Source organism: Lepisosteus oculatus, chromosome 9 (assembly GCF_040954835.1).
Source record: "Lepisosteus oculatus isolate fLepOcu1 chromosome 9, fLepOcu1.hap2, whole genome shotgun sequence".
Lineage (NCBI taxonomy): Eukaryota > Metazoa > Chordata > Actinopteri > Semionotiformes > Lepisosteidae > Lepisosteus > Lepisosteus oculatus.
The window spans coordinates 46,792,720-46,820,576 of NC_090704.1; the positions used below are offsets into that span (position 1 = coordinate 46,792,720).

Genomic DNA, 27,857 nt, shown 5'->3' on the forward strand with positions numbered 1-27,857 from the left:
CTAGCAAGCAGTAAAAAATAAAGGAAAAACCACACCTTGGAATGAAAAACATCCTAATGAAACCAGCACCCCGGCTGTGATGTCACCAGGGGGTGCTCATATTTATAGCACACGCACACAGACCCACAGCGCCATCTAGAGGAGCCAGGCACCGAGGCAGGCAGGACAGCCTTTGTCGACGCGCACCGGCTCCAGGGCAGCGCGTGGCCATCCACAAGCGCTCCGGGTCGTGGGACACTCTAGAATCAAGGACCTAACAAGAATCAAGGTCCATCTTCTAACCACGCCGTCCAGTTCAGCTCTGCGGGGGAGCTGGAGCCTATCCTGGCAAGCGCCGGGCACCAGGCAGGGTGCCCTCTGGACAGGACGCCAGTCCATCGCAGGACAGAGGGACAGACACACACCTGCACACACTCACATTAGGGCCAATTCCCCCAGAAGCCAATTAGTCTACCTGCATGTCTTTGCACTGCTGGAGGAAACCCGTGTGAAAACACACCAACTCCAGACAGACAGCACCCCAGAAATTGAACCCAGCAGTGCTAATCTGTGCACAACTGTGCTGCCCAAAAACACACTTACACCTATTTAAATAGAACTTAAACTTAAAACCTTTCTGCGGTGCTGGTGCAGAGTCCTCAAGGGCGCCAACACGTTGAACCTAGCGGACTCCTTCAGAACCCACAGAGACACACAAAGCAGAGGGCGGGCATGTGCTTTTAAAACTGGGAACAGGAGACACAGACAGGGGTTTGGGGACCTGGACTGAGATGCCCAGCTGTGCCAATTTAAATGACACCCCCTGGTTTCCTGCAAGGAACAGCTGGATGAGAATCTGGGATCAATTAGCTACTGGTAAACCAAAGAGCTAGAGTGTGCAACTTGTCTTATGTTCTATGTTCAAGTTTGATATTTGTCATAAAGAACATAAAATGACAAAGAAGAGGTCTGTTGATTGGGGACAGCAGCAGTACCCCACGTGGGATTCGAACCCACAGCCTTCCCGTTATGAATCCAGAGTCCTAACCACTGTGCAACACCCCAACAGAAGAGCTCAGCTGTTCCACTACAGTCCAGAGAACAGATCGGCTTTATTGATCAAATGGTGGAGTAACAGGCAAGGAAACCAGCAAGTTTAATCACAGGCCTCGGTCTGGCAAAGCCTTCGAATATTTAAGCAAAGATATGTCTAAGAAACCAAACTACATATAAGGCAAAAGAAAAAGAAGGCAAAAGAAAATCGAACACTGCAGTCAAGAAGGCAGCGCTGAACTTCTGCAGAACGCAACGTAACTATTTTACCCTTTTTCTAAAATCAGTAACACAGCAGTAAGAATATATTCTGTTCACAAGTAACCCTTCTCCTTGCCTGGTTGTTAAACGTCAAGACATTCCACATTTCCACAGAAAACAAAATAAAAAGCCCCCCGTGCTGTCTGAGAAGCCTGGTTTGCAGTGCAGATGAGGGGAGAGGTTTAGGGGTGCAGATGGAAGGGCTGGGACAGGCCTGCACAGCACAGCAGCGCCAGGACGTTCTTCACCATCATCAAAGCCTCCTCCTCCTCACCGCTGATCCAGAAACTGAAAACCTCTACTTTCACCTTCCCCCCCCACCCCGCCACAAAACAAACACCCCGGGCAAAAAAAAAAAAATCTGTTCCAAGCAGGCCTGCAATCCGAAAGGGACACACGAAGAACAAGCAGACTAACATAATCACCTGCTTGATAAGGCTTGACGTGGTCCTTAAAAAAAAAAAAAAAACAACAACAGATAAGCGTCTGAAGAAGGAAGGAATGAAGGAGCACAAACACGACCTTATTTTTCCACATCGGAAAACTGGCCTCTGACGACCGGAGCGGAGACGGGCACCCATGGGACCGGGGGGGCGTGGTGGGAGGCGGGGCTGTACAGGGGCTCTCCGGGCTGCCAGGCGCACTGCTCCAGCTCCTCCTGGGACACGTCCTCGGGGCCTGCCAACCAGCAGGGCAGTCAGCGCACAGCGACGCCCCCGCCGGGCGCGGGCTCCACTGGGGCCTGACCCGCAAGCAACCCCCGCCCGGCGACCCCTCCAGCCTGCCGCGCAGACGTCACCGGAAATCAGGGCTCGTTTGTAAAAGCGAATTTCACAAGTCTTCCGACCACAGTGTCAGCCCTCTGCCGATCCCCGAGTTGCTGAATCCCCCAGGTGTGCAGCGCCCAAGCAATTTCGTTGTGGGCGTGTCCGACAAGAAAAGTCTTGAACACAAACAGCCAGCAACATTATGCTTTAGAAATGCCAGCCTTAAGAGTCAAACCCACAGAGGACGAAATGATCCAAACTGCTGGTCTGAACTCATGGGGAGCTCAACAGTCAGAAACCTACGCTTCTGTAGTTGTGGAGACAGACAGGCCGCCTGAGCTGAGCCCTGTACTCTAGCTCAATGTAAATAGCATGATTTCAAGTTCAAATCCCTGTTTTTTATTCTCATTAATGCTCATCGCTTTTAAAGAACCTGGAAATTGAAATGGTACCTTAAGAGAAATAAAAGCAGCTCTGAGTCCCTCCACTGCTTGAGTTTAAAGCCAGTTTTTTGCTAAGAGGACTCTGAATGCAGCAGTTCCTCACCAGTGAGAAGCCTCTCATCCGGACAGAAGGCTGCTAACTGCTGCATTGATCAACGAAGTGCTGCAGAAGAGACCTATGCCGTAAAATGACCTTGAGGCGTAACAGGAACTCAAAACTGATTTTCGAAAGAACTGGAGCAGAAAAGCAGGCAGTGAAATTAAACTGACCCTGAAAAGACCCTGAAGGAGAGATGGCACATCCATCTCCAGGACGGATCTGGTCGGCTCAACAGCAGGGGTTCAACCCTGGGCAGAAGGTGGGTGAGGCACCTGACAGATAAAGAGCTGCAAGAGCGTGCCCAGGTGGCCCAGCCAGGAAAAGTGAGCGTGCAAGAGTGCCCAACCCTGGCCGGGCGGGAGGAGCCTGGTGAGCAAGTCTAAAGCAGTGATTAACAGCTGGCGATCGCTTCAGATGAAACACACAGCTGCTTTATGCAGACTTGAAAGACAAATGAATGATCTTCACCACGCAGATGAAATTTCCACAGGCACATGGCGGCGGAGTCCTTACCATAGGGGAAGGATTCACTGATTTCCCTGTCCCAGTCCTCCTCTGGGGCCGGAGAAGAGAGATACTGCACTGTCTGAGCACCTTCCACCTCCTCCTCGCTTTCCAGCTGGTCTTCATCACTGTGTCTCCAAGCCCTCTCCTTGCTGGCCTCCCTGCTGTCCAGGTCATCCTCATCACTGGCCTCCCTGCTGCGCTGCCTGGGGTTGACCATATCTCGAGTCTTGCACAGCACACAGCCTGAGCACTGCTCTCCACTCCGCCCACACGCCCTGCAACAGCCAGACACAGCTTCTTAACAACATGCCCACAGCCCAGCCCCAAGGACACGCCCACTGCCCTAGCCCCAAGGACATGCCTGCCATAAAGCCAGTCCTGGGGACACACCCACAGCCTGGCCCTGGGGAAACACCTGGCATACAGTCCGCCTTGGGGACACACCCTCAGACCTCCGGACACACCCACAGCCCGACACGCCAACAGCCCGACTCCAAGGACACTGCCCAGCCCCGATGACACGCCCACAACCTGCCCCTGGGGAAACACCTGGCACACAGCCCCGGCCTTCGGGACACACCCACAGACCTCGGGACACATCCACAGCCCGGCCCTGGGGACACGCCTGGCACCCAGCTTGGTCCCGAGGACACGCCCACAGCCCGCCCCTGAGGACACGCCCACAGCCCGCCCCTGAGGACACGCCCACAGCCCGCCCCTGGGGAAATAACCGCCAGACAGCCAGTCCAGGGGACACGCCCACTGCCCAGCTCTGGGAAAATACCTGGGACCCACAGAGCTGGGGCACACCCAGAGCCTGACCCCAAGGACACGCCCACAGCCCAGGACCCACTTTCTGCTAGCTTCAGCATTCTGAAAGCCACCGAAAGCCAGCTGCAGGCTGCTGCTGTTGACCTAGAACCTAGAACCAGCTACAAAGGAGAGGAGGCCATTCGGCTCAACGTGCTGGTTTGGCTGCTTGTGGCTACATCTCACGCAGCTGTTTCTGGTATGACGCCAGGATATCGGCTTCAACAGCACGGCTGTCCCAGACTCCAGCAGCCCTTTGTGTAACAAACAGCTGCCTATTCCCCGTCTTGAACGTACTTGGTTTCCAGCTGTGTCCCCACACTCTATTTCACTGGCGATCCTGAAGAAGTCCACTGGGTTGACTGTCAGCTCCTTTGAGGATTCTGAGAACTTGAATCAGGTCCCCTCTGAGGTTTCTCTGCTCAAGAGTAAAAAGGTTCAGTGTCTTCAGGCTGTAGGTTAGTGTTGGACATTCCTTTAAGGCTGGCAGTTTACCTGAGCACTTATTTGAACTGATTCCTGAGCAGAAATGCCTTTTTTGTAAAGTGGTGAGAATGAAATCATTACTGGGCCTAAGGTACATGATTTAATGTTTCAGATAAAAAGATCGAATCAAAAATCTGGATTTGGGAAACCAGTGAAAAATCGTTCCAACACTAAATCCCAAACAACTTTCCTTGATTCTGCTTTTTCTCAAGACGTCAAGACTGCAAAAAGCCATGAGCTTTCCAGAGCAGATTCTAATCTATGTTAATGAAAATTACTTTCATGAAAATGATAAGAAATAATTAACTTCTGCCTCGGCAGAAGTGCGACAGTACGCATCTTAATTTAATCTCGTCAGGCCTCTCACCAGTTCTGGAGAGACACCAGCTGGAAATGTGGTTATCTGCTTTCATTTCGGGCTCTTGTCTTTGTCCTGTGCGGGCAGTGTTCATTCAAATAAAATCACCCCCCTCATTTGCTTACTGATCCGGGCACTTTCCGCCTCGCACTTAAAACTTGCAAAAACCACTTTCGTCTACTCGCCAAGCATCGCGGAAACACCGCTTTGCTCACTGCAACAACTTCCAAATTCCCAGACTTTTCTGGGAAATGGCAGCCTTTCCTGCAGGACGCGCAGAGGAGTCAGAGGAGGTGAACCTGCGGACCGCTCACCTGTCGGCTCACCTGTGCGCCAGGTAGCGGCGTGCAGGGGGCTTGGCCGCGGGTATCGGTGCATGTAACCTGTGTTTCCTCAGTAAGTGATAAAGAGTATTTTCATGCTCAGGACTGTCGTTACAGACGGTCATGTCTTCTCCCCTCGGTGCGAGAGAGGCCGGCCTAGCTATCGTTTAGGTGAGGCGGAGAAGTCCAGATGTGTTGGGATTTTTAAAATGACATCCCTCGGAAAAAAAAAAAATTTTTTTCTTCTCTAGAATCACGTCGAAACCTGGATTTGCACACACGCGGTGTCGCTATTTTATTACACATTTAACTAGAGAGAAATCGCTGCTTCAGTTTTACTTCATTAGGATTGTCTACACGTTTTATTTAAAGGAACTTTTAGGAAACAAAAGAAACAGAAAATTCGGCAAGATTTGAAAACAGTCAACTTTCCGAACCTCCCGACGACTTCACGGGAAAAGTCAAACTTTAGGAATCGATAAGACTCTGATTAATTTTATCCGGTATAAAAAACAAACCCACACTGAGAGAGTTTTCAATACAGCTGAGAAAATGAACAAACCTGGGTGATTTATTCACAAACGGTCACTCGTCCCGCATCCTCCTCGGCCGCGTCCCTCACACAGGCCCGCAGCCCGACCGCAGTTACTCGCCACTGCCCCCCTGCGGGCTGGAGGCGCAGCCGGGGTCCCATACTCGCCCTCCATTATGAATGGTAATAATTACTCACACTTATATAGCGCTTTTCTGGACCCTCCACTCAAAGCTCTTTACAGGTAATGGGGATCCCCTCCACCAGCACCAGTGTGCAGCCCCACCTGGATGATGCGCCAGTCCGCTCCCCACACACCAGCTCTCAGTGGGGAGGAGAGCAGAGTGATGGAGCCAGTTCAGAGAGGGGGGTTATTAGGAGGCCATGACTGGTAAAGGCCAGGGGGAAATTTGGCCAGGACACCGGGGTTACACCCCTACTGTTTTTGAGAAACACCCTGGGATTGCCAATGACCACAGAGAGTCAGGTCCTCGGTTTAACATCATTTTTCTCATCCAAAGGACGGCGCCTTTATTATTGTATATTAGTTATACAAAACGTCATTGTCCATCCAGAAGATGAGTATTATATGAAAACATTGCCAAGCCTGAAATTGCCAAGCGTGTTTTTTGAGGGGGGAGGGAGGGGCAGGTGATGATAGAGCTCTAGGGACCCAGGCCTGTCAAGGGGCTGAGTGTGGGGTGACTGCTGGGGCGTCGGGTCGGCGCTGGGGCTGATTGTGGGGTGACTGCTGGGGCGTTGGGGCGGCGCTGGGGCTCAGCAATGCCTCCAGCCTTCCACATCCTTTCAAAACCTGCAGAGGCTTGAAGACACTGAGCTTTTTCAAACGGGATAAAATCCCACCGACTGACCGAGAGACCAGGACCTCAGCTTATCGTCTGTGCAGCTGAAGGGTGCCGGTCACTCACAGTTGTTTTCTGTGCTGGGAGCACGCACTCACTGTCCTGTGTGGAGAGTCCTCTATTTAGTCCCTATTTAAAAGCCTCTTCCTCCTCCGCCTCACCTGCAGCGTCTCTGTGACCAGCACTGTGTCCTTCCCTCTTCCAGACTGACGGGGAAAGCCTGGGAAACACAAAGGAATGGAGTTCGGCTCAGGCGACCTCGGTCTCAGTCTAGCTGGAAACACAGTTCACGCTGGTGGGTTTTTTCCTCTCATTCGAATATAAAACGCATCTCTTCGTTAGCACATTACTGATCTCACTGCAGAGGGATCTGAACGAGACTGATCTTTATTTTCAGACTGCAAATCAATTTTTTTAAAGCCCTGCAAAAACTAGGTCAGGACAACGCACAAGATGCTGCTGTCTTTATCTCTGTCTCCGTGTTTCAGACCCTAGCTCCGCGATGTGATTTCTATCGCTGTGGGTATGCGTCCGCTGTGCTGCTCTTGGTTAGGTGGATTACTTCCAGAGACAGAACACTAGATACCATTTACTCCTGGACTTAAAACAAAGAGACAGTAATTACAGTGGTCATGAGTGTGGCAGTGCTCTGTTCAAAAAGAACGAAAATGCTTGAGTGCTTAGAGCCCTGTAGTTCAGACTGTCGAGGCTATTGTCTGAAACCACATTTGGAAAATATCACGCTCAGTTCGGTTACCATGTTACACTGTTGTTTTGAAATGAGCTCAAAGAAAAACCTGAACAGTCCCAGGTCCTCTGGTTGCAGAATGTAGTGCTCTGCAGCAGGCAGGCAGGCAGCCTTGGTCTCCATATAAGCCACATGCAGACTCTCGTGCTTCTTTTGCAGGCATGTGGATCTTTATTTTGTAGAGGTCAGTGTAATTGGACTGAAATTGCCTTATTGGGTCTTCTCTCCGTGAGCAGCAATGAGCTATGTCAACATGGAGGCCACTGCATGAACAGAATACTGATTGATTGATGAAACAGACTGCCACACACCTCCTTTAGTCATGCCATTAGCAAATCGTTTTTATTTACAGCTTAACGTTTGTACAACATCACGACTATCAGTAAGAAGTCACATTAGCAAAAACCAGCTCTTACAAAACCTCACAGGAAAATAAGTGAACTGTGATTCAGTGGTACAGCACAACAGGAAACCAGCGCTGTAAGAGAGAGGTCTACACAGCAAACTGAAAACAGGTTGAGATGAACGAGGAGGAAGCAATATCACTGCTCCAGCGCTTCCTTGGCCAGGCTGCCCTGCTGGCGTCTGACTCGGACCCCCAGCCTTCTGGACAGGGGCCTGGCTGCAAGAAAGCACAACTGCTCTCAGGCAGCCACAGTGCCCAATTTACAGGGCTGCAGGCACCCCAGTCCTACCAAGAAGATTTAATCAAACTACAGTTCTTCACTATACCTGCTTTTGGGCTTTGGCCATGGGGCAATTGAAAGAGACCTGCTGCTTTCCCAGAAGAAGCAAGGTCACCCATGCTGGTGCCACAGTAGCAGCAAGGCCTGGGCAAGACCTTGCAAAACGTCTGGGGACTCTGGTCAAATCACAGGGCAAAGTATTGGGCACAACAGCGAGGACCTGCAGAGCTTTGAGATGACGCTGGTCAGGAACAGACACAGCCTTAAAGTATTTAAGAGCCCAGGACGGAAATGGGTCAGTTTTAAATCTGCAGTTTGAAGAGGAAGCTGACTCTCTCACTGATGGTATTATGTGAGTAGTCAACAGCTGACTGGCTGTTGCACAGTGATTTCTCAGGAGTCTCAGGAGCTGCTGCCTCTTCTCCGCCAGCCCTGCTCTTGGTCTGGAGACAGCAGCTCAGCAGTGGGGCCGTGAGAGAGCCCAGACAACTGCGGGCACTGAGACTTTCCTCTCTTCTCAGACAGGGCTGGTGCAGGAGACAGTGCCAGCATTTCCTTCAGCACTTGGCTAAGAAGAAACACACTGAGTGAAATGAAGAAGACAATCACCCCCTTCAAAAAACACAACAGTGATTAAAACAAAGGAAAAGGCATGAGAGCTACACAATCAAAATAAACCAGTGTTGCACAATGGAGCACAAGGCTGTCCAGTACAGAAAACCAGAGAAGTCTCTAAAAATATTTCCCAAACTATGCTTTGCTTCTAAGTTTACAAAGAACAAAAATTGTGCAGTAATCTATTTGATAGCACACATAAGACATCTCAATTGTTGTCAAAAAACTGTAAAAAAGAGAGCTTTGCTTGCTTTTAAACCTGTGATGCATGGCACATGAATACAAATAGTTGCTATCTTATGTACACAATTTACAGTTTATGTAAAACATTCCGACAGATTAAGAACAGAAAACATCTAAAAGCTTTTAATCTAGCTGGCAAAAAAACAGGAAAACAAAAAGCAACTAAACTTGTGACACTTTTAGCAAAAAAGGCACAAATACCAAAAGAATAACCCCCCCACACAAAGAAACCTCACTACAGTTTGTGTAACAAAGCGAAACTAAGGTTGGTATCAATAAAGTGTACAGTTTTCAACTCATCTATACAGCTCTTCAAAATACTGCAATAACACACAAGTATTGCTTCTGTGAAATCCCAGTTAATCTCCATCTCACCAATCAGTCCCACATTCACAAGTTAAAAGGACGAAATGTGAAACAATACATTCATGACATTTACAGTATACAGTCATTTTTTTAAAATTTATTGTGCAACCAATGGGCACAAGATACCCAGAAGACATAAAAATGTACCCCAGCTAGGGCGATATTATTAATATCACCATATCTTTTTATTACTGCAGTGGCTGAGCTTCTCCTGGAACACCTGCACAGAGCCAGCGTGCTCACGGAGAACCGGGGGTCTCTGTGTGATCGCAGAGATTCAGGAGTTACCACGTGCTTGGCCTGCAACAAGCCGCGGGCCAGTGGAAGAGTGGCACTACACCAGGGTGAGAGCTGGGCATGTCCCTCTGCTCACGATGCCAATTCTCTTACTCCGTCATCCAGCACAGTTCAGGACTGCACCTCCTGTCCCAAACCTCCCTTCTCCTGCCCTCCTGACCTCCTCTCCTCCCTTCCCCTCTGTTACTCCTGCTGACACGCGCGGTTTTCTAACTCGACTCCATATCGAACACACTCGCGCCCTGCACCTGCTCCAGCAAAGATCGACCTCCTTAGACCTTCTCCACATCCTGTTTTCATCAATACATCCATAATGAAAAAATAAAACTTTCTGGTCGTTTTTACACGATACATTCTATAGCTTTGCTCTTCTACAATACATTCACATTTTTTTGTCTTATAATCATCTTAATCAGCATTTCCCATCTCTGGCTTTTCTCAAAGTATATATTGTTTAGATACTGTAGATCTGCACGTTTCTTGCGTTCAGACTGACTGCACTGCCGACGGAGCAGGGCTGTAGCTGGGCGATGTCTGTGAGGAGAGCTGGCTCTCTGCCGGGACACTGGGGGAGACGAGCCTCAGTCTCAGCTCGGGATTGGGGCGCACCTGCTCAGCTTTCAGCAATCCACTAGCATTAGAACCTGGAACCCAGGAGGTAAAATGTTTCTCAAGAGAATCTTTTCTTTTTAATAAAACAGCTGGGTTGCAGAAATTGACTGTCTATCAGAATGGCTGGGTATTTACAGCCAGTCTCCAATATGTAACACTGAAGGCACCAGTGCATTAGAGTCCTTTCAGCAATTTGATAAATCCTCAGGTTCAGGACTGTGACCCCGACCCCCGTGCCTGTGCCCTTGAAGAGCTCCTGCTGGGCCGGACCAGAGAGCGGCGCAGCCAGGTGGCAGGCAGGTTCAACAGGTTGCCATGGGCCTCTCCCACCAGCAGTAGGCGCTGTCATAACTTCTGCCTCCCCTGAACACATCCTCAGCCATCCACCTGCCCACACCTCCTTTCAAGCCTTGAGTCTCTCTTCCCGAGGCCCATCTCACCTCATCTGAGCTACTCAACAGACACCAGGGGCTAGCTCTCCTCACTGCGCTTTCACCACAGGTTTAAATACCCCCCACTCTGCCCCTCTCCCGCTCCCCTCCAGCCCCAGCACTCAATAAATACCCCCCACTCTGCCCCTCTCCCCTCCAGCCCCAGCACTCAATAAATACCCCCACTCTGCCCCTCTCCCGCTCCCCTCCTCCCCCAGCCCAGTTACTCTGCATTCTAGCCTCCTCTGACTCTCAGCTACAGACTTCAGCCCTTAACCAAACAAAGACTTAGAATCTAGAGCACTCTTCTCTGGGGCTGAAAATCCACAAAATGATTCAACAGCAATAAGTCTGATCAGCAAGTGAACTGGTTCAGTTCAGGGTTGAAATCAACTTACCCAGAGATGGGACATACAACACCCCCCAGAGAACACAGCCACACCCCCCAGCTCTGACCACTGGGGTGTCCGCAGAGCCCCTCCTTAAGGGACACACTCTGGCAGGAGGTCACAGAAGTCTGCATGTTTTCAACTGTTACTTTAATATATTGCAGACTAATGTAACATACCCAGAGGTAGAATATATATATATGTATTTATTTTAAAACACAAAAACCCCCAGTGTTTAAAAGATAAGTTCCAGTTGTAATGCCTTTTTTCAAAAGACCACATACAGCAGTATCAATGACAAAACAAATAATAGAAAATGCAAAAAAGTGCTCGCAAGATATCAACATCTTCTTGTGATTCACAGACTTCTGAAGTGAAGTACCGAAACTCCTTGTAAACACAGAGTGACTTTTAGTTCCAGCGGCTGCAGGAGTGCAGTTCAGACCCCTCCACGGCTGCAGGGGGCGCTGTCTGCACAGCGTGGCTCCTCTCTCCCTGGGCGGCGGGGCTCTAGTGCTTGATCTCCAGAATGGAGGGGTTGTGGTCCAGGATGGCCAGGATGATCTTGTCCATGTACTGACGCAGCCGGAAATTAATCTCCTCCTGCTCCTTCAGAGCCTCCATCAGCTGGAAGGGAGTGAAGAAATTGAAGACGAGACTTGTACGTGATTTCATGAGGAGCAAACAGTCGGGATGCCGACTGCAGCTGGTGTAGAACTGCACGGTATTCCTGCGCCGCACAGCAGGGCAGGGGGAACTGACAGTGGGGTGTGAACCTGGTTCAACTGGGAGTTTACTGCAGTAAACCTTCACAGAGGCGCCATTTATTTAAATGCGCGTGGCTAACGAGAAAAGGCCGCGTCTCGGGGTGTCCTGCTGCGGCCACGCGCCCCACTCACCTCGTCCCGGGAGGCGTTGTCGATCTCGGCCGCCAGGGACTGCGCTTTCGTCTGCGTGGCGAACAGGTTCTTGGCTTCGTACAGGCTGAGGCTCAGGATCTGCCCGTTCAGGTCGTCGTTCTGGTCCCGGAGCTTCTGGTTCTCCTGCGGGGGGGAGCGGTCAGGCGTCTGAGCAGAGGGGGAGGGGTAAACAGTAGGGGGCGCTGTCCTAGTCCTAGTCCTACACAGACCATGGGCAGATGGGGGTTACTGGAGTTACCTTCTACTCTACAGAAACATGGATGGCAGGTGTGCGCTAGATATTTCCCAGCATCCTTCTCTAGGCCAGGACCCTGGGCACTGCGAGGCGACTCTGACACTAGTGGCTGCTGGCGTTCTTGTTAGTGGTTAGTAGACTGAGGTCACAGGAGACAGGTTTACCAGCCAACCGGGAAGGAGCTGCACCCCAGTGCGGACAAGCTGCTGGAACTCAGAGGGGGTCTCCTGGGAAATTAGCCTCTGAACAAACAGAGCAAAATCACAGGCATGAGCCAGCCCAGGCTACGCCATGGCATCAGCACTGACACGCAAGCATACTTCCACCAGAGCCGTACAAACACAACACGACAGTGTCAAGCATCTGTGTCCTGTGTCGGTGCAAGTCCGTTTTGGTCAAATGAAGATTTTCCTTAAAAGCTCATATTCTAGTTCCTCACCAGCTGCAGCCTGATTTCCTTCACAAGCGGCTGAAGACTGAAATGCATGGAACGAACAGCTTAGTTGTAGATTTTAATTTCTTAAACCTACTTCTGCCACCCTGTAGCAGATGTGTTTGATGTGTCATTTTTTCCGTCTGCAGCTCGCGCTCTGAGACAGGCAGAGAGCTCTGCGCCCCCCCCGTCCCCATGCCCCCTGCACAGGGAAGGAATAGTGTTCAGCCTGCTGAGCCAAAAACAGAAGAAAAGAGAGCAGCAGCCCGACGGGACTGGCAGCCCAGAGAGGCTGCTCTCCCTGCCGAGAGGGCGCGGCCCTGCTGCCGTGACGAGAGCAGACCCTCTCGGCACATTGCCCCCTGCAGGGACTGGCTGGGGGTGCGGGGACAGTCCTCTCCCAGCGGGTGAGGAACACCAGGTCAATTACAGCCTGTCAAGGAGAGCGTCTCTGGGTTGGTGCATTGGTCACTCGGTCAGTGTGTTGGTCACTCGGTCAGTGTCAGCTGGCCAGTGTGTTGGTCACTCGGTCAGTGTCAGCTGGCCAGTGTGTTGGTCACTCGGTCAGTGTCAGCTGGTCAGCGAGCCGGTCACTCGGTCAGCGTCAGCTGGTCAGCGAGCCGGTCACTCGGTCAGTGTGTTGGTCACTTGGTCAGTGTGTTGGTCACTCGGTCAGTGTCAGCGAGCCGGTCACTCGGTCAGCATCAGGTGGCCGCTCGGTGGTCCCCGCCTGACCTGCTTGAGCCTCTTGACCTCGTGCTCCAGCTCCATCTCCCGCGTCTTGGCGGTGAGCTCGGACAGGCTGGAGGAGGAGCTGCGTCCGCGGCCGGGCTTCTCCACCTCCAGCTTGAAGAGCTGCAGGTGCTCCAGCTCCCGCCGCAGGTCCTCAATCAGCTGCAGGGGAGAGCACAGTCAGCACTTCTCCCAGACAGCCACCTGGTGGCGCTGTGGCACCGCTAGCAGAGTACCCACCGGCGGAAGAGAGGCCTGAAGGCCCGCTCTCACAGGGGACCTGGCTCAGGGGCTTCAACAGGAATCTCGGGGGCAGGTGCCCCTTCAAACTGCATGTTGATCTACAGCCAGAGATTGCCAGTCCAGCTCCGATCCCCATAGGCAGCACAGCAGCACACAGCCACACTCACCTCCTGCATGGCCTCCTTCTCCTTCTGGAACTCGTGCCTGTTCTGCCTCAGCTTGTCCATCACCTTCCTGTACAGGTCCATCTCGTCCTTCAGGCGCAGGCTGGTGTCCTCCAGCTTGTCGGTCATGCGCTGGCGCTCCTGCGTGTGAAAAGCCACAGCTGACCGACTCTGTCCGGCCCAGACTGGGACCGGGCTGAGCTGCAGCACCACACCGAACCACAGTCCACAGCTGTGGTTCAGTCCACAGCCGCGCTCGCCTTGCTGTTATTTCTGACTCCGTGAACCTGCCCACGGGAAGCTGTAACACTGCTTGAAGAACACCTCACGGACCGGTGGAGAAACAGAAGTGAGATCACCAGGGTCTGGAGAGGAACCGAGGGTGTTGGGGACTTCACTGGCTCACCGTCTCATCCAAGGCGGCAGGGGCGGAGGTGACGCGTGATGAAATCCGAAAGACTAACGTGAGAATACGGAGTGCGTTAAATGAATAAAATAGGAGGGCGTAAGTACCTCATCGAGTCTCTCTGTCTGGGACTTCAACCGGGACACGTTCACCTTCATTTCAGTGTTCTCCTCCTCCAGCTGCTGGACCCTGAAGAGAAAGAGCATCAGGGACTCCAGCCGGGAGCCCCTTGAAACTCCTGGTCGTCTCCAGCAGCCGCAGCTTTCTACTGTGGGGTTCAATGCTCTGCTGTGGTCTATCAGGCCGTGCTGCGCTGTGCTGTGCTGTGGTCTATCAGGCCAGGCCGTGCTGTGCTGTGCTGTGGTCTATCAGGCCAGGCCGTGCCGTGGTCTATCAGGCCAGGCCTTGCTGCGCTGTGCTGTGCTGTGGTCTATCAGGCCAGGCCGTGCCGTGCCGTGCCGTGGTCTATCAGGCCAGGCCGTGCCATGCTGTGCTGTGCTGTGGTCTATCAGGCCAGGCCGTGCCGTGCTGTGCTGTGCTGTGGTCTATCAGGCCAGGCCGTGCCGTGCTGTGCCGTGGTCTATCAGGCCAGGCCGTGCCGTGGTCTATCAGGCCAGGCCGTGCTGCGCTGTGCTGTGCTGTGGTCTATCAGGCCAGGCCGTGCCGTGCCGTGCCGTGGTCTATCAGGCCAGGCCGTGCCATGCTGTGCCGTGCCGTGGTCTATCAGGCCAGGCCGTGCCATGCTGTGCTGTGCTGTGGTCTATCAGGCCAGGCCGTGCCATGCTGTGCTGTGCTGTGGTCTATCAGGCCAGGCCGTGCCGTGCTGTGCCGTGGTCTATCAGGCCAGGCCGTGCCGTGGTCTATCAGGCCAGGCCGTGCTGCGCTGTGCTGTGCTGTGGTCTATCAGGCCGTGCTGTGCTGTGCTGTGGTCTATCAGGCCAGGCCGTGCCCATTACCTGCTGCTCAGCAGCTCAATCTCGGTGCTCTTCTCTCGCTCCATCTTGCTGTAGGCCTCGCGGTGCCTCTTCAGCTCCTCCTCCAGCGTCTGCTCAGCCCGCGCCTCCTGGTCCTTGATCTGCTCCTCCAGCTCGTGGACCCTGCGGGCACACAAGGGTTAGACCCAACGCCCCAGGAAAGCGTGCACAGAGGAAATCAAAAACCGCACCCACCACGGCAAAATCACGATATAACGTCACACTTCTCTATTCCACAGTAGCCACTTTAGATAGAGTCCTGTGTGCTCCCGGCGGTGGGCTGCGCTACCTGTGCACCAGCTGCGTGTTCTCCTGCTTCAGCTTGGACTTGAGGTCTCCGCTCACCAGGCTGTCGTTCTCCAGCTCCGTCACCTTCTTCTCCAGGTGGCTGACCTGCAGGAGGCGAGGAGGGAGAGAGGGCTCAGCTGCAGCAGACACTGTGACACACCGGGGTGCGTCAGCTCCCCCAGAACCCCAGTGCACTCCTGGATGTTTCAGTTACCAAAGGCCCTTTGAAATGAATATCATGGTCACTTTGCATGGTTGTGAATTCCATCCGTATCTTTCACTGGTTTGTCATGCTGCTGATATGCTTTGCTGGGGCTCTTGCTGGGAACGTTTTCTCTGTGTGTGTGTTCCATCAGCGGGACCCCCGCGAGCCCCTCGCCCCTCACCTTCTCGGTGATGTCATTGTCGCAGGAGTCGATGCTGTCACGGAACAGGTCCTCCGTGCTGCCGTTGCTGCTGCTGAAGTTGCTGTTGTGGAAGAGCTGCCTGACGGGGAGAGGAGCGAAGAGGACTTATCTAGACTGCCCATGCAAATCCCATCAAACACAGCCCTGTTCATTCATGGATCTCCCTGCGCACCAGTTCACTGTTTTTTTTCTGATGAAGTCCTTGCGAACTGCCTACATGCTCTGATGAAGCAGCACCCTGACAGAAGCAGGGGCTCCTTGCAGCAAAAGTTCCCAGGACTCCCGCTCTCTGGAAACAGTTTCTTTTGAAGCCGATGGTCTCAAAGACGCCCTCGATTCGAGGAACAGCCACCTACAGAAACCTCCTTTTCTGACCTGAAAACCAGCCTTAAAATATTTCCCACTTCATTAAAATAATTAAATCAGTTAATTATGGGAGGGCTGGGACTGGTGGCTCATGTGGGAGTGGAGCTCTAATTAGAGAGCGTGTAGGTGTGAGCTACCCGATGGGCACATGCTACTGACGCCGGCCTGCAAGAGCAGCTCCTCTCCTGCAACTGCAGGGCTCCACAGCAGCCGTGAATCTCGCACTCACCAAACATTTAAGAACGTAAAGCTCTCCACTTCCTATTTTAGGAATGTGATCCGAGAAATGCTAAAAACAGGCCAGCTAGCAGAGGGCGGTGAGCACGTCTGGCTCACACTGCCTGCACAGTGCCACAGGGGCGCGGGGGGCTCCAGTGACCCCACAGCACCTGGGCCGGGGTGGCAGCCGGACTGCCCTGCGCTCATTAGTCACAGGCACAACGCTCTCATCTCTGCCAAAGCTCTTCAGTTCTGTCATTGCGCCCTGTCGCTGGTCCAGACCCAGTCTGGCTGCAGGGGGCAGGTGAACACCAGGGTGGGAGTGACATGCCGGGCCCCGGTGCCTTGGGCATCCTGGCAGGACGGTGACATACAGACCAACCAGCCCAGCCACCTACCTGCCGAAAGCAGTGCTGGAGATCTTCCTGTTGGGGCTGTAAAACAAGAAGAACGCGGTGAGGCTTCCTCTCCACGCCTGAGCACTTTCCCCTCACAGCAACAAAAGAAACCGCCGCAGAACCAGATTCTACGGAACTAGGAAAAAACACTTCCCTGTATTTCACCTGATCAAATATCACATGTAAATAACATTTAAAATATTCAATAACGAATTATATAATATTCAAATGCATTTTGTCCTTATAAGGTGCTGCCTTTGTGCGTTTGTGATGTCAGCATTTTGTCAGAGCTCAAAGGCCCCTTGGACTTCAGAGTGCTCAGTCCCGCCAGCGGTGGGGTGACGGTAGAGAAAGAGGGGGTGCTGACTGACACAGGGCACGAGAGAGGCTAGAGGTCACCATCACCTGTGAGCTTGTTGCTGGCATGTCTACGTCTGAACATATCTTACATATTGCAAATCAACAGTCTCCCCTTCCTGGTTTTCAGACTTTCACCTGACCAATTGTCTTTACTGGCAGTTACTGGTCAGGTGACTGGGAGCGGCAGGTCATTCTCCCAGAGGTTTCTGGGGAATGTAGTCCAGACAAGGTGGCCATCTTGTATCTGAAGATCCCCCAACTGCCACCTTCATCAGTACTGCGGACGCTCTCTCCAGTTGCAACAGACACCCCAGCAAATCCCTTCTGCATGACGCTGTGTATCAGGCTCTCTCACTCGTCTCTGCTCTTCTTCTGATCTCCTCAGATCCTCTCTATTCCTCTTTGCCTCCCTCCTCTCCCACCCCCCCATCCCTGTCCTCTTCCCTCCCCTCGCTCTCTGCTCTTCTCTCACCTGCTCCCCCCCCTCCCAGAACGGGCTGCTGTCAGGAGCCGTCAGGGCCGATCGCTTTAATTGAACACTGGGACTCATCTCTGAAAACCTGATTAGCAGGGAAACTGCATGGTCAGCAGCTCATCCAACACAATGCAGAGCCGGAGAGATGGGAGACAGGATTTCTCAGCCCTCCATCAATTTATTGAAGCTGTCCAAAGTGTTGGGACTGGGACACCAGCTCAGCCTGCGTATTACTAACCCCAACTCTGTCGCCCAATTAAACGAGACGGATTTCAAAACAATGGCTAGACATGTCAGTACGTCAGTGGAGGTGTACTGTATGTGAATTATTTATTTCAATCCACAAACATACTGGTAGGTTGATTGGATTCTGGGAAAATTGGCCCTGGTGTGTGTGTGTGTGTGTGTGTGTGTGTGTCCATCTGCCCTGTGATGGACTGGCGTCCTGTCCAGGGTGTATCCTGAAGCACACTGTTCCTTCCGATCTCATCTAATGCTCTGTGCTTTTGAGACGATAATATCCAAGCACTGTTAGCGAAGATTTAGGAGATTAACTTCTGCCCTGTGAGAACTCGTGGGCTTGTAAAGAACTGTAACCTCATCTCACTGTTACCCTGCTTGCACCGTGGCGGAAAAAACTCCCTGTACTCTGTACAGGTCTCCACTACAACAGCTAGCATCGCTATTCCCCACTGAGAAAGAACTGGGGCCCCGTGTGGCACCAGGTGGGCACAGGTGCGCCAGGCGTGCTGTACCTGTTGGCCTTCAGGTTTTTGAGCCGGGCCTCCAGGTCATTCAGCAGGTTGACCTTCTTGCAGCACTGGGAGCAGTAGATGTCCAGCAGCTCGCTGTTGTACAGGTGTCGCACCTTGCGGGGCGTCTGGCCAGCGCTGTGAGGAACGAAGAGGAAAGACGCGTCTTGCTCACCGAGGATTGAGGAAGTTTTGCTACAAAGTCTTAATGACATCCCTCGTCCTTATGTAAACCGACACGAGTACTGGAATGAGCTAATCTGCCGCGAGCAAACTCCTCCATCACGCAGAGGTTTTGCCAGCCAACAGCGGGTCAGCCTCACCCCTCAGTCTGCAGGAATGTTCAAGCGATCAGGTCCGGTTTCGTCTGCAGGGATATTACATTAACAGCACGACACCCTGAGCCGGTGCCTGGTTTAACTACAGACTCCACTGCAAGTACTGGGAACACACTGTTAAGGAGTAAAACACACCCTGCACAGACAGAGTTATTCCTCAAACCTGCGCATGTCTCTTTGGCGCCAGGCCTGAGACCTCACTTCCTGCCTGCGCAGCGCTGTGCCAGCGCAGACCCTGGCACCGCTGCCAGGGGCAGTGAAGCCTGGATGGTATCACCGCAGGGCGTCCATTCGATTCTCAGCCATCGACAATAAGCTGAAAGTGGAGGGTTGGAACAGCAGAGCAGCCTCCCGCATGCAGCTCGGATTGAGAGCAGTGGCAGGATTAGAGTGCAACAAGATTATGGAGCCGGGGGAGGGGGGGGGCAGGGGGGGCTGACTCACATTTTGCCCACAGTGCACTGTGAGTGGAGGACTGTGGCCTGAGGTTTCCTATGGAGGTTAACCACAGCAGGTATGCATTTCTCCAGGTTACTCTCTCCTTGCTTATATACCTTGTCACTGCTTCCCACGGTTTGAATTGTGCTTTACCACACTTTTACCATGGTTTCTCTGTGCTTCAGTATTGTATTCCTCATTTCTTTTAGCATGCTGTATGAGAGTAAACCTTTATTTTACATCGCTGTTTGCAGCATATTTCCCTGCTTCCACAGCCCTAAGGAAATGCAGCAAGTTGCTCCTTTCAGAACTGCCGTCTTTAATACCTACCAGAGCCACACAGCGCTCACACACACACACACACACACACACACACACGGAAGCATCCCTACAGAACACGTGTGACCAGGCAGAACAGTGTGGCCCCACAGCGATACCTACTGCATCTAATTAAAGAAGCACAGAGAACAGAGCCTGAGCACCTGGAGGAAGAGCAGTATTATTTCACTAAGACTCAAACAGACCTACTGTAGGCCCGTCCACCTTGTGGCAAGCTCACCTCGACGAGACGGACGAGCCCAGGTCCGAGTAGCCGTTGGTGCGTGTTTCGTCGTCCGGGCAGGGGCTGCTGGGAGTGTAGTCTACGTCCTCCCCCTCCCCATAGTCCTCGAACTGCTCCTCGTTGCTGATGAGGGAGGCGGAGGAGCGGGCCGACAGGTCCGACGTCACAGACGGGTTGAGCTGAGCGGACCTGTGGAGAGAGATGGGCACACCTGAGTCCTGCTCCCCCAGTGACCCGCTCGGTCACGCCAAGCACAGCAGGAGACACTGCCAGGAAACCGAAAGAGCCACGTCTGTTAACTGACATCCAGATGGAGTAGAGGCGGTATCTGTTTTTTAATTTTAACCTCGGAGCAAAGTCCCCACAGCACCTGAGCTGAGCTGCACACCTTTATCAGAGGAGCAGGAGGAAGACCCAGAGACTTACTTCTTACTCCAGGGGCACCTTCACGCTAGAACAGACATCTGTCTGCTCTTGGTGAGGACTAGTGTGGCTGCTGAGATCTATTCGACCATACGTCAACACAGTACAGAGTAAACCAAGAGCAAAACAAAAACTCAGCAAGTGTTTCAATTGCACATTCCCTGTTGTGGGAAAATCCCCAGTTGGGTTCTCTCTGCAGTTTCACTCCAGCAGAGCCCAAGACTAGCAAGCAGTGTGAGACTGCGAGACGCAGGCGGGCAGCAGGCCTGTCCGTGCGAGAGACCAGGGCAGACCAGCTCTGACGCTGGTTGTGCTGGCTCTGCCCCTGGATGTGCCCACGACCTGCAAGCACAGCGCCAGGGCAGCCTGGGAAACCTGCACAAACCAGCTGGTGGGCAAGAGGCCACACAGCCTCGGCCTTCAAGTGAGAAGGCACTGTCATCGCAGCAGTGGAGACAGCTGGGACCTCTTCACTCTGCTCTTGCACAGCTCTTCCCTGTGCAGAGAGGGGAGGTTGAACCAGAGTGACCAAACAAAAAATGCCCCTCTGTTTTTTTTGGAACAGACTGTTCAGTGTTTAAATGTGCAAAACACAGCAAATATGCAAATTGGTTCAACAGGTAGTAGACCTTGTTTGTCTATTCTTTCTAAAAAAACTGCTGGAAAATGATCCGAGTCTTAAAGGAAGTTGGAAAAGGGGGGGCAAGCTCCCGTGTCGTGCCTGCAGGGAAACGGGGGACACTCACTTGTCCGCGGCAAGGAAGAGCCCCCCCAGCCCCTCCTCCTTGTCCTCGGGCCGCCCCCCTTCCAGGAGCTCGGAGCCGGGGGTGCTCTCGATGGCGCTGTCCATGTCCGACTCGTGGGCATCGCGCTGCGCCAGCATCATGCCGTCCTCATCAGGGAAGAGTTCGCAGTCGGGGTACGGCTGTGGGCACACCACGATGGGCTGGCCCAGCCCCTCCTCGGCACGCTGGAACGGGAAACGGAAATTCTCCAGCTGCGCCGACACTGACCTCCTGACTGCAGACTGACCACACAGGCGCCGGACACACAGCTGACTTCGGTCAGTGCGGATAGAAGTAATCACTAATAGTCCACCAGAATATTGACACTGTGTTCAAACTCCATTAATGCTGTATATTGCAGAATATAAAGCAATATAGAACAATGTGCAGAACATAAAAGGCTGCCCCACACCTTTCAAACCCCATTTGCAACATGCATTGCAAACAAGCTATTAGCACAATTATACAGTTCAGACAACTAGTACAGCCCAGTGATGCAGTAGGGAGTGATGCACACTATACACATGTGAAGTTCCAGCCAGCAGCTTGCTTTGAGCACTGACCTCCAGCTGCCAGTGTGCAGGAGGCACAAGTGTTCAGGCAGGGCGATGGTCTGAGCTGAGCCGGTGTTCCCGATGTCAGGACAACTTTAACAGGGGCCCCCAGAGGAGCCTAAAGGGTCTCCGTGCATCACTGTACTTCCACCACAACCTCTCTGTGTCTCCCTGCACTTTCCCCTGCTTTCACTCCGGCATCCCACAGCACACCAAAAACACGGAGGCCGGCTGCCTCGGTATTATTCCAGAGCAGACTAAAGACCAAACACCCATCTGAACACAAAGCGAGACAGGAACAGGAACAATATCAGTTCCCATGTAACGGTACTATATAAATCCATATTGCAGGGCATCACATTGTATTACATGACAGTCAAAAGAAAATTACACAGCATCTCTGTAAGTCCAAGCCTGTTGCGGTGGACAGTCAAGAACAAACCTCGCCCCCTGTGAAAGGCACCATGGTGTCCATGGTTTCTGCTTTGAAATACGACACTAACCCCCCCTCCCCCCCACACACACCCTCTGCAAGCCATTCGCTGCAAACCACACATACAGTACCAGCAGTCAGGCCTGTCAAGGCTGTTTGAGGATCTGTGCATCAGCCATGGAGTCAAATCCACAGGATATAAACAGCCGCGTTCTGGGTAATGGCACTGAGCTCGTCTAACAGGTCAGAGCAGCACAGTGACATTAAGAAAACAGGTAGAGTAGGACATCCAGCACTTACAGAGTATTATAATGGCTCACTGGGGCATTATCCAGCCTGGGCTTGGATTGCCGAGACACAGTGATGACAGACAGGCACAGCTCAAGCCCAAGCAAGATACCGAAACTGCTTCTTGAAAGCAGAGAGTTCAGAACACCTGACAGAACAGGTCAGGTACTGTTTCAGCATCTGAGCAAGTTCCTAAGAAACAGCTTGCATCAGCACAAAGACAGATCTGTCTCAAAAGATTGACCTTGAGCAGAATTTAAGAACATTTCCCCTGAAATGTTCATCCACCCCACCTTACAAGTCTTGAGTCACATGATTGCATTAATAGAATTAACATATTTAACATCTTCCAAGGGGAGTAAAGATTTATTGTAGAAGAGGGAGGAGCATCATGTAATACATGCAACCTGCGTCTCCGGCTGGTTCAGCTTATTTTGTGCTGCAACAGTGGAGAAAGAAGACCAGATTCCTCCGTGTCATTTCCACAGGACTCATGTCAGGGCTGCTCTCACTCTCAGAGAGAGGCCACTCACTGCCAGGGGCCGCAGACACACTGAGCCGAGAGCCGGCTTGTGCTCACACCACAGTCTCCACTCTCCCTGCTCTCTGGCTCTTCGGGTACCGTCCTGTTCTCAGACCGACAGAGCGTCCTGCTCCTTGGCTAGCAGTGCAGATGCTTTCTGACCCTGTGACGGCACTGCTTCTTCAGCCCAGAGGCACGGGCGCAGCTGCCCCAGGGCGGGACGAGGTCGCTGCCGTGAGGGAAACGCTCTGGATGAGTTTCACAACGGGGGGGGGTGGGGGGGGAGAGGAATAAAAGTGGAGATGGGACGGCAGACAGGAGGCGGGGCTTGGGAAGCCTGTTTAGTATTCTCCTGCGAGTCCGGCGTGAACAACCACCCAGAGAGGGGTCAGGCTGCACCCCCTCCCCCACCCCCGGACCCACCACAGGGCATGTGGACAGGAGAACCCCCTTCGCCTTTCCGTTCCTCCACTAAATTTGAAGAGCACAACAACAACAACAACAAAAAGATTTTTCAGCTCATGCGCTGTGAATTATTTACAGCAGAGATCTCGCGCCTGCTGAGCTCTGAAGTTGCTTCTCGCTCTTTCAAAAGGCATGAGAACAAACCGGCGGCCCTGGGTGATTCACGGGGCGATGAAGCAGCAAACCCCCAGCCTCCTCAAGACATCACTCTCACCACCTCTCCAGAGCTGCTTCATGTTCAGAGCTCAGAAACCAACAGCCTTTATAAAAATACCGCGAAGTACAGCAAAGCCCCGCCAGATCGCTGTGAAACCCAGCAGATCCCGCCAGCGGGGTTTCGGGGAGGCCAAGCGTGCCTCTCACAGCCCTGCCCCGCCTGCGACACGCTGTGGATCTTAGCGCTGACTGCACGTCTGCTCCATGCGGTCTCATTCTAAAAATAGCAGCCCTGAAACATTTATAGTAAATGCCCTCGACAAATGCAGCTTCATTAAGTCTGTGAATTAAGGCCAGCCATTCATTTTCTGCGCTGGTACCTTCTGCGCGCCCAGGCGCCATGAAGGACTCTGAAGAGCACAGCTGGGTGCACACTCCCTCAGCAGGTCTCAGCTGTGCCCACCAAGGCCGCTGACAGGTGAGGGCAGAAAGAAGCAGGAAACTGTTGCTTCTGAAGACGGGGAGAACTGTCGCACACTGGGTTGCAGGATTCTGGACTGGATTCAGCTGGCATCACTCTGGATGTTTTTTCAGTGAGCAACTGGAGGCACAAGGGTGTGCCAGTAAGGTATCGGGTGTGGAGCGAAATACTGGGTTTCACACCTGTTTCATAATGAAGGAGGCCTGAAGCACAAAACACCCAGCTGGATACTTTTCATACTGCACTGACTGAGGGATCAGCCTCTCCAAGTCTTTTGTGCTCAGAGGCCTTTTTTTTCCCCCGGCAGGCGTTTTTATACATTAAAACAATGCAAAGGGATTAACAGCATCTGAAAGTAATGGGAGTAAAACAATGAAAATGTTGCAAAACACAGAGTCAGGCCAACGAATGTGAAAGAAGGAAGATGCAGTGCCATCCCTTGACCCTGACCTGCGGACCTCCCCTCTGGAAGGAGGGACGTCTTCATGAGAAGGGGGGTAGGAGCGTGGAACAAGCTACCCAGCCATGCTGTTGAAGCCGATACCCTGGCTTCCTTTAAGAAATGGCTGGATGAGAACCAATTAGCTACTAATTACATAATAGGTTAAACGGACTAAATGTCTACCTCTTGTTTGTAACAGTTATTATCTCTCGGTTTCACAAAATCAATTCCTCCCTGTGAATCAGACAACCAGAGGGCAAGGTGGGCACAGATCTCATTCTTTCATTCCACGCTCAGCTCCCAGAGGGGACAAGCTGCCCCACTTTGTAGAAATGGGATCCGTTTCAATTCTTACAAGCTTACAAGCTGCAGGTTTTTGTGTACAAATCACACGCTTGAAGCAGGGGACCAAATATGTAAACATATGACCAAAAATCATTTTATAACCGTATGCGTCCCTCAGGGCAATATCTCCTCAAAACAGTATAACCTGAAATGCTCAGCTGACACCAGCAAGTCTATGAGCCCTCACAGCAACACGAAACCGATCAAACTGCTGTGCAATGGGAGACCAACCTCCGAGCCTGCAGGAGATGTGGAGACAACAAAATCCTGAAAACAGATCTGTTACTCACTAACCAGTCGTGGCTGTCGGAAGACAGACCCTCACTGCGAAGTGGGCAGCATGCTCGCGGTCATGCAGCTCCCTGATCACGTGTCTTTGCTGAACTCGCTCAACTCCCGCTCTGGTTTGTGATTTTGATTCCTTTCATGTCTTTGTATGGGAGCAATACTGCAAATAAGCAGCAATTCATTGGACTTGTGCATGTGAGAATAAACTGAACTGGTGTGAGGCACCACTGACCATCGATTCTGCACCCTGATGGGCCAGGATCCCCCATTCCTAGGGGCTCTGTCCCAGCTCGGACCTCAGAGCTCGAGCTCTGCTGTCTGCATCCCCCCAGGCCCGGCAGGGTTCAGAAGGAGCCCAGCAGCCATGAACGAGCTCATGGGAACAGGCTGAGGGAAGAAGTGAGAAGATGTGTCGTGGGGCTGTTCCGGCCATGCAGACTGGCCTCAGGGTCACGACCACTACTCCTGTTCTCCTGCAGTGCCCTTCACCGACAGCCTCTGCAGAATTCCTAAAGGATTTCCAAATGCTTTAAACTTTACATTGCAAAATCATTATCTGCCTGCAGCATTTCGACAATGTTTAGATACCGAGTTAAATAACATGGACTATTGGTTAGAATAATTGGTAAGAAGGTTTACTGTGTGGTTTACTAGACCATGGAATACCACAGCAAAGCAGAGTCAGTATCAATCAATATTAAGCAAGATAAAGGTTTATACAGAAACAGAGATCCTAATGGATTTTAGTTGGCTTGACTAACCCTAAGCTGTGCTGTGAACATGACATGAGAGGTGAGTGATATCTCCCTACACCACAGCCACTCAGTGGCACAGTGTCCCTCGAACCCCAGCCCAGCAGTCTGCTTAAGGATACAGAGCCCATCAGAGCTGTGACAGGAGTCTGTCTATCCCGGTTCACCCTTCCCCACCTGAACTCTGCTCTCCTCAGCCCTCGCCCCCTGTGCAATGCCGATCATCTCTCCTGATCCTGATGTTTTTGCTCTTTCGTCCGTTTGATCTCCGGGAGAATCCGCAATGCCAAAGTCTCTCTGCAAGACCGCACCGCTTTCTCAGACAGAGCAGGAGCTGCTATAAAGGAGGGTTTTCAAACCCAACCAGGCAGAATTCCCAGCTCAGAGACCGCAAAAAAAAATAAATTTATTTGCTCAAGCCAATAGAGATCAGGGCTCCATCCCAGCGACAGAAGAAGCTCCGACCCAGAACTGACCCCCATCAGGGAGTTCAACACATTTCCACTCTTCAAGCAGCAGGGTCAGAAAGCACAGCCTGCGCCGCTCGTTTGGAATAACTGAGAAAGCAAGTGTGTGCGTGCCCCTATCAGGGGTCCCTGGAGACCCCCAAACACACCTCTAGACCTGGGCCCCACATGCCTGTGCATGTGAGTGGGGTCAGGATGGGCCGCAGCTTGTGACCCCTATCCTGCAGCACCCCCTCACCCTGCGTTCAGGTTATTATTTTTACCACGATATGGAAAAAAGGCTCATGGTATTTACCGGTATGAATTCTGAGCCTACTGGTACACAATCGATATTTCTCCGACCTGCTGCAGTAATTCTCATATTAATGAGACACCAGAGCACATCTCATTATCACAACAAAGCCGGCTGCTGGGATGCGTCTCCCCAGGGCTGGCCGGACCCCCACACTGGGCCGGGCCGGGCTGGGCTGGGCTGGCCGGACCCCCACACTGGGCCGGGCTGGGCTGGGCTGGCCGGACCCCCACACTGGGCCAGGCCGGGCTGGGCCGGCCGGACCCCCACACTGGGCCAGGCCGGGCCGGGCTGGGCTGGCCGGACCCCCACATTGGGCCAGGCTGGGCCGGGCTGGGCTGGCCGGACCCCCACACTGGGCCAGGCTGGGCTGGGCTGGGCTGGGCTGGGCTGGCCGGACCCCCACACTGGGCCAGGCTGGGCTGGGCTGGGCTGGGCTGGCCGGTCCCCCACACTGGGCCAGGCTGGGCTGGGCTGGGCTGGCCGGTCCCCCACACTGGGCCGGGCTGGGCCGGGCCGGGCTGGCCGGACCCCCACTCTGGGCCGGGCAGGAAGTCAAGGTAACCCTCTTGCCGCCAGCTCTGGGGTGGAACAGGAGTCAAGACAAACCACTGACCTGGAGCACTTTCACACAAGCAGCACCTGCACTGACACACCTGACGAACACCATTCACCCAGCCCTCTGACCACTCCAGCAAACACAGCCTCGCAGTCCTGCAACATCGAATCACGACTCAAATCATTATTTAACTGAATAATTAACAATTAAACTGTTAGTAGGAAACTTCGGCAATGGAGCAGATCAGAAGAGCACAGGGGCAAAAGCACTGACCTAGATTTTAAAAGGCTGGGCTTGAAAAAGGAGACTCTCTATGCATATTCTACAAGCCGGAATGCTGTCTATTTGCATAATGTGCTTTGAACAGAAGGAGCCATATTAATTCACAACCTAACTCCTCAGCTTACTCGGAACATTTATTTATTAAAAATGCCTCATCAATTGAAGCAGTCTGACAGTTTTATTCCTGTGATCATTTGCAGTTCATGGAAGAAAACCGCCTCGCTATAAAGTGTCGAGTTATTAATGTTCGGCCTCACTGACAGGGACTGCAAAGCAGGATCTGTAAAAATAGCATCCCGCTTCATAATGAGATTTTCAAAGCAGCGCTCTCAGAGGATGAGCACAGACCTCGCTGGATACTACCGCTGCACAGTCTGTCACACGGTCACGTGCAGGAGCGTCCAGACAGCCCAAGGAAGAGGAAACCTCTTCACGGACAGTAAGCCGTGGAGAATGAGGTCACACGGAGCAGGAGCCAGTCATGTGAAATGTGTCAACACACTAGTGTACCTGTGCAGGCAGGGCTGGGAGTCTTCCGGGAGCCTGAAACGTGTTGATCAGCCCTTCTGGTGCTGCTCTTATCCCAGCCTGAGGCCGGCATCTAGTCTCTCTCCAATGAATGGGACCGATAGAGGCTTGGCTTGCTGTGAGGCCGGGGCAGTGAGCTGGCACCATGAGCGTGCCCCTGCAGACCCTGCCCCTTGCAATCGAGTGAGAGAAGTGGCAGAGCTGTGAAGCAGGAC

At 52.6% G+C, this 27,857-nt stretch overlaps 2 protein-coding genes across 7 annotated transcripts in view; both read right to left on the reverse strand.

The window, feature by feature from the left end:
* LOC138241300 (coordinator of PRMT5 and differentiation stimulator-like) overlaps positions 1–5,740 on the reverse strand; it is a 38,375-nt gene extending 32,635 nt beyond the window's left edge. The window contains exons 1-4 of one of the 2 annotated variants that reach the window (XM_069194664.1): positions 5,650–5,740; positions 4,218–4,338; positions 3,117–3,385; positions 1,816–1,971 (exon numbers count right to left, since the gene is read on the reverse strand). In XM_069194664.1, coding sequence (XP_069050765.1) covers positions 1,817–1,971; positions 3,117–3,327 — 366 coding nt within the window. In that variant the 5' untranslated portion in view covers positions 3,328–3,385; positions 4,218–4,338; positions 5,650–5,740 and the 3' untranslated portion in view covers position 1,816. Of the gene's footprint in view, positions 1–1,072; positions 1,972–3,116; positions 3,386–4,217; positions 4,339–5,649 lie in introns of those variants that run through there. The other variant, XM_069194663.1, reaches the window with a different exon arrangement.
* A 1,805-nt stretch (positions 5,741–7,545) lies between these two features.
* The window catches only part of LOC102685816 (rab11 family-interacting protein 4A), a 52,364-nt gene continuing 32,052 nt past the window's right edge, over positions 7,546–27,857 (reverse strand). For 4 of the 5 annotated variants that reach the window (XM_006635228.3, XM_015356034.2, XM_015356035.2 and 1 more), the window contains 13 exons: positions 20,749–20,972; positions 19,577–19,768; positions 18,245–18,379; positions 16,655–16,690; positions 15,651–15,750; positions 15,266–15,369; positions 14,959–15,099; positions 14,110–14,191; positions 13,600–13,737; positions 13,193–13,351; positions 12,189–12,266; positions 11,769–11,912; positions 7,546–11,496 (listed from right to left, as the gene is read on the reverse strand). In XM_006635228.3, coding sequence (XP_006635291.1) covers positions 11,380–11,496; positions 11,769–11,912; positions 12,189–12,266; positions 13,193–13,351; positions 13,600–13,737; positions 14,110–14,191; positions 14,959–15,099; positions 15,266–15,369; positions 15,651–15,750; positions 16,655–16,690; positions 18,245–18,379; positions 19,577–19,768; positions 20,749–20,972 — 1,650 coding nt within the window. In that variant the 3' untranslated portion in view covers positions 7,546–11,379. The remainder of the gene's footprint in view (positions 11,497–11,768; positions 11,913–12,188; positions 12,267–13,192; positions 13,352–13,599; positions 13,738–14,109; positions 14,192–14,958; positions 15,100–15,265; positions 15,370–15,650; positions 15,751–16,654; positions 16,691–18,244; positions 18,380–19,576; positions 19,769–20,748; positions 20,973–27,857) is intronic. The other variant, XM_015356033.2, reaches the window with a different exon arrangement.